Genomic DNA, 10840 nt, shown 5'->3' on the forward strand with positions numbered 1-10840 from the left:
TGACATAGACAAATAAGGTCAACCAGAGGCACAACATGGTAAAAAATATGGGTTGATATTGGTTTGATGGATGGAGGTTTATGATCATCTTTCATAAAAAAAGAGAAAGAAAATTAGAAAAAGAAAGAATATAAAAAAGAAATTTAAAGATAATAGAAATGATAAGGGAAAAAAGTAGTGTGTGTTTTGTCCATTGAAGTGTTAGGAATAGAGCGAGTTACTGATAATTTTATGGGATAGTTGAAGATTTATCAGTAATTATTTCACCCAAAAAGAGAATTGATAGATTTTTTAGCAAGTGTACTAAAACTATCGAAGTAATAAAATTTATAAGTTCGTATCCACAGGGACGTTAACCTAATATCACTAATAAACGATTATCCATTCCTAGACTAACCATATTTATTAGAACAATTCAATTAGGTCTAAGTCGAAAGCTAGGGTCAGTAGCCGTTCGTTCTCACTAAGTCATGTTTACATGGTGTCAATATATAAAAAACATTAAGAACAATTGAATTGAATAAAAACTAGATTGTCATTCACAATAAATAGAGTTTCACAGCAACATGTTTCAATTAGCTAGACATGATTAAAGCAATAAACAACATAGTAAAGAAAATAAACTGATAGAGTTCCGTCGTTGTCGGCGTTGCTCCTCAATTTCTTCTCAATCGCTACTGTTCATATTGTTTCACCATATCATGTGCTCACTTCTTGTCTCGTGATGCGTGTGGCTCCCCTTGTGTCAAAACGTGACTTCTTTCTCCAAACTGTGTCCTCCTTTCTTTTGTGCCGCGGCTTTCTTTTTATAGAAGTAAGTAACCTCCTTCCTTTCTTTTTCCACAAGTTGTTTTGTTTCCCAATTTCTCCACGTGACCTATTATTGTCACTCTTCAATTTAGGCCCAATTAGTTTTCTTAATGCTAGTGACACCTCCATGTATTACCAACTCAAAAATATATGCCACTATGATATGCTTCCTGGACTCACTTTTCCCCTTTTGTTTAATTCACACTACAAAAAGTAAAACTTCCAAATTAGGGTTCCTAAAATCGTGTCACGAAATAGCCATCGTGACACGTTTTAACCAATGTCGAATGAACCTAATCCTGTGCTCCAAATCGTGACACGTTTTCAACAATCGTGACACGATTTTACTTTCTTCAAAATCTTCTATTTTTCTTGCTTTTCTTGCTGCTTAAGCTTGCTTGTGAACTCAAAAATATCATAAAAAGACTCTAAAAATGTGGAATGACAGACTGTCATCACAGCCCCAAACATGAACCATTCCTTGTCCTCAAGGAATCTACTTGCAATATTGACAATCGACAGTAAAATAACAATTACCTGATCAAGCGATAGTACCCAAAAGTTCAACACCGTACTAGCTAAAGATGAGCTAGTTTGACTTGTACGCATCCACCAATTCACAACTCCACGCAACAATATGAAAAGGGTTCACACACAGTCGACATGCAATCTACATATTACCATACGCTTGAAAAGTTTCTAAACGTCAATCAAAATCAATGTCAATGCACACGTTGAGGTCTTTAAGGGTTATAACGGGGCTTAGGTGAAGGTGGGATAATATTTGGATAAGTAGGCTACACAAAATTTGAGTTAGGCATTCCTACGGAAGTTAAGCACAAAATTCAATCCATCATTCATTCACCTTTGGAAAACCAATTCTTGTAAAGGTACTAGAGAACACTTGTAACAATTGGGACAATCGAGTTTAAAGTTACTCATGTTTTCAATGTTTTGTCCCTTTTTCATTATATCTTTTTTTTTTATACATTATATGTATTTTTCATGATAATGTTCTTTGTTCTCTAGTACCCCCAGCCCCAAACTTAGTTGGTTGCAAATTCCAATAGCAACCCCAAATTTAATTTTTTGGCAACATTTCTACAACGCTTAACTCAGAAAAAACAATATGGGACAAGTCCTAAAAAGTCTCTAAGCTTGTAATGTAGTTTGTCACCGAACAAAAAGTTCTAATCCTACCGGCTCAAATTTGGTTAAGAAAAGGATAAAATATAACAATTAAAATCAGGGTAGGCTTCAAAAGGCTCACAGGACCAAGCACTTTTGCCTCAGTGTGCTAATGACAAAGATCAATCAACAGTAGAGAAACAATGCAAGTTCTAGAAATGCAAAAGCATGGAACACTCTATATAAGTAAATTGGAAAAGTAAAAATTTGGCCATGAACCTTACAGTTATGATATCTGGGAGTTGTGACTACCTATCTTTAACTGTCGTACACTTCGCCTTTGAATCACAAGTCACTCCTCCTTTTGAACTTTTGGAATACCACTTGAACAAACATTTGTTACTAAACTGGAAAAAGTCAATAAAACAAGCAAACTCATCAATAATAAACAAGTTCAGTTTCAATCACATAACAGGGGGATACAACTGAGTTAATCCAAAATGAAAATTAAAGAAAAATTGTTTGACTCATCAATAGAAATAAAATACTGAAAACAAAAAGAAATAAGAAAAGGATGGGTTGCCTCCCACCAAGCGCTTTCTTTTACGTCATTGAGCTTGACACACCAACACCCAAGTCAGGGTGGATATTTCCATTTTGATTCCACAAGCATTCTCTTTTCATTTTTATTTTTTTCTTGTTGTTCATTTCCAACTTCATCTTCACTATCCACTTCATCAACCTTTCTGTTGGTACTCTCAAGATTCACCGGCTTGAGCACTTTTCTGGTTTTCAATTCAATGACTTTGCGATTTTTATTCTTTGGATATTCAACATTCTCCTTATTTTTACTGAAATGAGGATAAGGCAACTTCACATAGTATGGAATCATTTGAGGCTTATCACCATCCTTGAGGAGCTGACTTTGAGACTTTCTCAAAATGGAGCTTGAATCTATGAGTTTCTCTATTTTATCTCCCTCCTTCTTGGATTCACACTCAACTTTCTTTTTCTTACTTTTATCCACTCCCATAAGGATAGCTGCTACTCTCCCATCACTCATTCCAACCATATTACATGCGTCATTCTTTTGATTGTTGGAAGTATTGCCACCAAAACCTCCCCTTGATTGTGCTGCCATTAGCTTTGACAACTGCCCAATTTGAGTTTCAAGGTTCTTAAAGTAAGCTTCATTGTTCCTTTGCACACTTTTTTGATTTGACTTTATCTCTTGGAAGTTGGTTTGGGTTAATTTGATGAAACTATCCAAGGCTTCTTCAAGTGTGGTTGGCTTTGTTTGTGGTTGTTGAATCTGTTGATCTTGAACTTGTCTTATACTTATGGCTTGTACCTGTTTTGAAAGTGTTTCTATTTTTTTACTCATCAATGCCTGACTAGCCAGAATAATACTATTCTCATTCACTCCAAGCACTCCTTTCTCACCTTGCTCAATCTCAACACAATACTCATTCTGAGCCATGATCTCAATTAGGGTTTGAACCTCAAGGTCTATTTTTTCTCTTATACTACCCCCAGCTGAGGCATCAAGGAGCATCCTAGTTTGAACATTCATCCCGTTTGTAAATATTTGCATCTGTTCCAGTATATCAAAACCATGTGGTGGACACCTCTTCAACAACAGTCTGAACCTCTCCGAAGCATCATAGAGAGATTCTGTATCACCTTGTTTGAAACCACTAATTTCTGCTCTCTTCTTCAGCAACTTCGATAATGGAAAGAACCGCTTCAAAAACTTCTCTTCTAACTCGTCCCATTTTTGAATTGTACCATTAGGCAGAGCATGCAACCAATATTTTGCTCTTCCAGTTAATGTTAAAGCGAACAATTGCAACTTCTTTTGATCTTCAGTCACTCCATCTGGGCAGCAGAACAAACAAGATTCATAAAATAAACTCAAGTGTTCGTATGGGTCTTGAAGTGATCCTCCATCATACTGATTTTCTCTAAGACCGACAAGAATTGAATTTTTTATGTTGAAGGCAACTGGGTTCGCCGGTAGAAATCCATGAGTGATAAGACATCGGTGTGTTCCTATACCATAGTCCCCTAAGGTGCGTCTAGATGGCATATCTCCCATCCCAAATCAAATCGTATTTTGCTTGACCTTGCAGAAACAACAAAAGGAAAAAGATACCATCATAGCACCGCACAAGATAAGATAAAAGCAACAAGAGTAATTTTTTTTTATTTATAAAAACAAAAATATAAATGACAGAAATCCTAAATAATAACGAAATTACCAAATTGAAATGATTCAACAGTCCCCGGCAACGGCGCCAAAAACTTGATAGATTTTTTAGCAAGTGTACTAAAACTATCGAAGTAATAAAATTTATAAGTTCGTATCCACAGGGACTGCGTTAATCTAAATTTAGCAATAAGGTTTATATTTAGGATGTGTAAATTATTTTAATGCCTGAGGTAGTAGATTTGATTGCATAAAATTAAATAACAGAAAATAAAGATTGGTTTAAAGAATAAGAGAGAGATGAGATCAGGTCTTTCGAATCATCTATGTTCCCCTAATTGATATACTGCGCCTATTCTTGTGAATGATTTTCTAGTTCCACGATGGTTAACAAAATAGCCCTAATCAATCCCTTGAGTTAGGACCCTCTTCTCAAGCTACAACCCCTAATTCCTTAGGTGGTCTAATAATCTTTGAAAGTTTTAAGTACGTTAACCTAATATCACTAATAAACGATTATCCATTCCTAGACTAACCATATTTATTAGAACAATTCAATTAGGTCTAAGTCGAAAGCTAGGGTCAGTAGTCATTCGTTCTCACTAAGTCATGTTTACATGGTGTCAATATATAAAAAGCATTAAGAACAATTGAATTGAATAAAAACTAGATTGTCATTCACAATAAATAGAGTTTCACAGCAACATGTTTCAACTAAAATTACAAAGAATCGTCTCAGACCTAATCAAAGGAAATTAGCTAGACATGATTAAAGCAATAAACAACATAGCAAAGAAAATAAACCGATAGAGTTCCGTCGTTGTTGGCGTTCCTCCTCAATTTCTTCTCAATCGCTACTGTTCATATTGTTTCACCATATCATGTGCTCACTTCTTGTCTCGTGATGCGTGCGGCTCCCCTTGTGTCAAAACGTGACTTCTTTCCCCAAACTGTGTCCTCCTTTCTTTTGTGCCGCAACTTTCTTTTTATAAATGTAAGTAACCTCCTTCCGTTCTTTTTCCACAAGTTGTTTTGTTTCCCAATTTCTCCACGTGACCTATTATTGTCACTCTTCAATTTAGGCCCAATTAGTTTTCTTAATGCTAGTGACACCTCCATGTATTACCAACTCAAAAATATATGCCACTATGATATGCTTCCTGGACTCACTTTTCCTCTTTTGTTTAATTCACACTACAAAAAGTAAAACTTCCAAATTAGGGTTCCTAAAATCGTGTCACGAAATAGCCATCGTGACACGTTTTAACCAATGTCGAATGAACCTCATCCTGTGCTCCAAATCGTGACACGTTTTCAACAATCGTGACACGATTTTACTTTCTTCAAAATCTTCTATTTTTCTTGCTTTTCTTGCTGCTTAAGCTTGCTTGTGAACTCAAAAATATCATAAAAAGACTCTAAAAATGTGGAATGACAGACTGTCATCAAGAATCAATTAAAAAAATGTCACATCATTTTTAAATGTCTGATAAGCATGTAATTTGTTAACTTAACATAACACGTCTACAATTTTTCTATTACTAGATCCCACCAAAGACCAAAATTGAAGGTATTTAAAATAGTAGAGATTGGATAATTTTTTTCTTTCATGAAAGTGAACATCTAAAAACTTATATTTAATATAATAAAATTAAACTAATAATATCTACAAACTAAAAAAATAGTTCATCATATTTTGAGCAAGCTTATAATGGATTGATCATCAGATTTGACTAAGAGAACCCCCAAAAATGAGATTGACACCACATCTTCACCCAAAACCTGAAAGACATTATGTATATTGGTCTTCTCACATTCATGTTTCTCAATATATACTTTTGCTTCCAATGTAGAAGTTTAACTCACACATGACACATAAACATATCTCTATTATGTGTGAGATAGTCCGTATTTCTGATCTGGTGAGAGAGCCAAATAAGATCAGAGGCATAACATGTTAAAAAATGTGGGTTGGTAGTAGTTTTATAGAGAAATGTTTTTGTTCCTTTCTTTCATGAGAAAGGAGAAAGTATATTAGAAAAAGAAAGAAGACGAAAAAGGAATTTGAACATGAGAGAAATGAAAAGAGAAACAAGTAAGGAGTGATTATTTTTCTCTAAGAGTATAAAGTATATAACGAGTTACTGGTAATTTTATACATTTATTGAAGGAGATAAAAATTAATGTGTAATTATTTTACCAAAATATTAGACTCATTAAAAAAAATACCACGACAATTTACAATGTCTAATAAACATGTATGTATTTTTTATCTCAGCATAACACATCTACATTTTACTATTGTCAGATCTTACCAAAGATCAAAAGTGAATGAATCAAATATAACAGAGGTTGAATAATTTTTTGACATTTGAAAACTAAAATTTAAGATAAAAAATTAAACAAAACGACATTCAAAAACTAACAAATAAAATTATCACAACGTTGGAACTTCTGTGAGAGTCTAAATTGAGTTGTATGATCACATTAGGCTAAGAGTAATCACACGAGTGAGATTAACATCAAACTTTCATCCAAAGTCTCAAGGCATTACGACATGGATCATATTATTTATATGTTGTTCACATCTACTCTTGCATACAATGTAAAATTTTAACTTACACTTAACACATTAACATCTCTCCATTAAGTTTCAGACTCTCCGTGTTCGTGATCCACCACCTAGAACACTCCCGCTCCCCTACAACGTTGAATCAGGATATCATACCACAGTTGGACTTTCTGGAGGAGCCAACAATAATGTGGATCAACACATCAGAGAAAGGGCAACCACACAGTGAAAATGAAACTACAGTTTCATCCAAAACTTTAAGGCTTAAGTAAGAGTTTTTCACTCTTTTGATGTTCTACCTGCACTCTTTCTTTCATCTAATGTTGAACTTTAACTGACTTTTGCTACATCGCAATATTATCTCCCTTAAGTTTGACGGAATTCTAGCCCGTGCTTGGCACGGGTGTATGCTAGTTTTTTTTCCAAAGCGACATACAATTTGGGACGGAGGGAGTAAATGATTTTCCCTAGGTCTCCTTCTACGCCTCCTCTCATCCTCATCACCACTAGCCTACCATCATTAGAATTTTGAGACCTCCTTTCTAACTCATCAACTCTTTGTTGGAATTGTTCCCCTTGTTCTCTTAACAGCCTCTCAAAATGCTCACGCATTGCTCTCATTTGAATCGACATAGCTGCTGTTCTAGGTGACGGTGGATCAGACATGATTGTGAAATTTTGTGAAATTTTGTGAAATTAGTAACAAGTGTTTAAAATGGTCCTTACCACTCAAATTTCTCTTTTAGTTCTTTAAAGAAACCAAAATGTATCAACAATCCCAAAGACTTAACACAAAGAAAGACACTAAAACAAGAAACAAAGGATTAAGATTGACTAGAAAACAAAAGAAATAACCAGAATGAAAAATGGATATTTGGGTTTAAATGGACAAATGGCAGAATTTTGACTCAAACAGATTTTATGGACAAGATTGAGCAAAAGACTCATAAATGGTGGAATGGAATGGAAAGACAAGGACGCCATACTTTCTAATCCAAGAAAGTAATAAGTCTATAGGATTGAGGATCACCACAAAAAAAGATTATTGATATAATCAAAATTGGTCCAGTACTAAAGAGCAATTGCTCAAAAACACACATAGTGTAGTTTTTCACTCAAAATAGTCTTAGTTATATTGATAATTTTTCCCCCTTATATATATGAAAGAGGTCACATGCTGTAATACAAGGAATATCAAAGAAAATAACTCATGAAAACTCTATGAATTCAACCATTAGTCTAACATCAATGCCTAGGGTTGAATAGTTGCAAAAACAGTTATAAATTTATTTGGAATGAAATTGTGCATCCACAATTTATGGTGGGACGGCTCTCATGATACTGAAAACGTTTCCAATTGATTTCCTCAACGAGTGGGCTGAAAGAAAACAATTCATTGTGCTTTAATGTTTGGCAGCGCCACTTCCTCCTTTCCTTTCATGTTTTGTGCTATTTTTCTCACTCCCATTGATGTTCTTGATTTCTTTTCACTTTACTTGATTCAACATATTATTTTCTTTCTAAAATAAAGAAAGCACGCCATTTAAAGCTTTTGAAACCTTTAAAATGGATAAAAACACACTAGAAATTCAAATTTAGTGTTTTTTGCCAAAATTGGCCCCTTACACTTTTATTACAACATATTTAAAATAAAAACATCAAAATGGGCAGCTAGCAAGCCCTCCCTCCATGTCATTGTGGTCCTCATCAGGCTACCACTAAAATAAGGACTTTAGGCCCCCAAATTTTTTAGGCCTCATATTAGGCCCCCAAATCTTTTTCACTTATATATATTTTTGTTACTCAAATTCTTTAAACATTTTTTGCGCCTAGCTTGGTTGGCAGTTAAATGGAGAGTTGTGGATGTTAACTATTCAAACGTTGACTGTGAATGATATTTATAGTTAGTGTTCGACATGTCTCAAATAAAATTTTACAATTAAGCTCCTTAATTTTTATGTTTATTTGACATATTTAAATGGGAACAATTCAAAGTTCACTTTAGGCCTACAAATACATTGAACATGCCCTTCCCACTAACATTTGTTTTTGCTAAGTTTTTTTTTAAATATGTGAAGGTTTATTTACCCCATAAATATAGCTAAGTAACTAACTATCATAGATAATATTTTTGTCCGTGTCATAAAATAGAATTGACGAATGGCTAAGTTACTTTATTGGAAATTAGAAGTATTGCATATGATATGAGTTCAATAGCGTATTTGTATGACTTGAAGTTTGAACATAATGTTAATAGTGGTAATTTTATTTTATTTCTAGCAATTAGCAATGGAAAAATGAAATGTAATATACATATTTAAAGATACAAATGTATATTCATGCTACAACTATTTGGTGTCGACATGTCCGTCTCTATGCCGTATTTATTGCTTGTGCATAAGCATCTGCTTTAACTTTAATCCAACTAAATATCACAAAAATCGACGTCAAGAAAATTAATAATACAAAAAAATTGATTGAACCGTCATCTGGCGCATGTATTGGCGCTTGATTTGGTGATGGAGCTGGCACATCAATGTCATTTGGCTCTTGCATTGGTGCTGGTGCCGGCAGTAACAATGGAGAATTTGGAGCATAACTTGAAAGTGACTTTGAACTCTGTTGTGGAGGGGGCTGTGATGAACTTGCACTTTTAGGAGCCAAACTGGAAACCAAACTCTCTAAAGCATATGGTTTAGGAGCATCAACTACAATATCACATAACAAACATAAATTCATTAAAACTATTAATTGAATACAACTATTTCCAACTTTGACTCTGTTGAAATCATGATCAGTTTTAAAGTGATTTACATGCTTTCAAGAAAGATGGAATTTGTTAGGAGCTTATACTTTTGGATCCTTTATAAGACTAATGTTTTGGGATGACCCAAGATTCAATTCGATTGGGATCGGTTCCGACCTGAGCCTCAATAGCAAGTGACATGATACGACGGACATGCCCTAAATCCTATTGGATTATGGTTTAAATTGAGAGTTCCTCGCCTCCTAGTCTCGATCTTGTGTAGCAGACCACTCTGATTGTCACTCACGTCCCCTTAAGGACAACTATCTAACTAAAGGACTATGAGTTAAAATCATATGTATCCACTATATATACCCTTGCTCAACCCTTGGGTCAAGTATGATATTTCTTACCTATAATATAGCCACAAACTTTCTTGAACTCCTTATTGATTTGGGCGTCGGAGAACATGTAGGTACACCGAGACCAGGGGAGAAGGACTCGCAGCAAACCAACTAAAGCTCAATCGCTCTTCACAAAGGATCTCAGCCAATCAATCATCTCCTAAGGTCCAATCGGATCAACTAATACTAAGTTAATATCGGCTAACTTTTTTTTCACAAGTATACTATCTCTTAAATAGGTGAGTGACTCTAGGAATCAAACTCAGGTTCCTTTCCCCTGGTGGAGAGTCGTGCTGTCAACTTTTTCAACACTATGTTGATTGATTTCTTTTGATGTGATTAATCCAAATATAAGCTAACTATTAATGATGGTGTGACAACAAATAAAAATACAATTGAAAATGTTCATGTAAGTGACGAGAGATAAATGGTTGGTAAACATAATAAAAGAAAAGCATAATTTACATACCGAGGGATGGAGCAGTGGTACTAACATGCACTGCATCATGAACATGAAATAGCCTTATTAGCATCAAACAATGTAAACATAATTATCGATATATAAAAGAAGAAAAGATAAAAGAGTAAGAGTTGATTATTTACATTGACAGGGGAGGGATACTCCACAAACAGTAAGCAATTTGGTTGTGTTTGTGACATCCAATGGCAAATTGTGGATTTGCAATTTAATATCACAAATGCAACCGTAAGAAGTAGCTATAATAGATTCAATAGCAGAACAACATGAATGGTCATGTAGATTTGAATTGTTGTCCACTGAATATGTCTTACACTCCTTCATCACATTACTTACGATTGATCTACAATGTGGAGTTGGAAACGGCATCAACAAATTGCATTTGGACACAATTAGAAATATTGATAACACAGTGATCAATTTTGACATCTTGCTACGCTCAAACGAACCTGGTATGAGAAGGGAAGAGAGCAAACCTATTTTGAGAAATTAT

At 34.5% G+C, this 10840-nt stretch overlaps 1 protein-coding gene across 1 annotated transcript; it reads right to left on the reverse strand.

The window, feature by feature from the left end:
* Window positions 1-8964: 8964 nt before the first annotated feature.
* Window positions 8965-10840, reverse strand: LOC146902101 (uncharacterized). The gene is made up of 3 exons (XM_085734802.1): window positions 10473-10840; window positions 10339-10368; window positions 8965-9427 (listed from the first exon to the last, which is right to left on the reverse strand). The coding sequence occupies exons 1-3, from the start codon at window positions 10774-10776 to the stop codon at window positions 9093-9095; spliced, it is 669 nt and encodes a 222-aa protein (XP_085590928.1). The 5' UTR covers window positions 10777-10840; the 3' UTR covers window positions 8965-9092.

This window comes from Medicago sativa, chromosome 8 (genome assembly GCF_051527215.1).
Source record: "Medicago sativa cultivar Bolivia chromosome 8, Bolivia_mono, whole genome shotgun sequence".
Taxonomy (NCBI): Eukaryota; Viridiplantae; Streptophyta; class Magnoliopsida; order Fabales; family Fabaceae; genus Medicago; species Medicago sativa.

Bases quoted from the DNA above. Each gene is read 5' to 3' on its own strand.
- LOC146902101 (XM_085734802.1), bottom strand. From the start codon at position 10,776: ATGTCAAAATTGATCACTGTGTTATCAATATTTCTAATTGTGTCCAAA. The intron at 10,369-10,472 runs GTAAATAATCAA...TTCATGATGCAG, and splicing joins AGTATCCCTCCCCTGTCAAT to TGCATGTTAGTACCACTGCT. The intron at 9,428-10,338 runs GTATGTAAATTA...GTGATATTGTAG, and splicing joins TACCACTGCTCCATCCCTCG to TTGATGCTCCTAAACCATAT.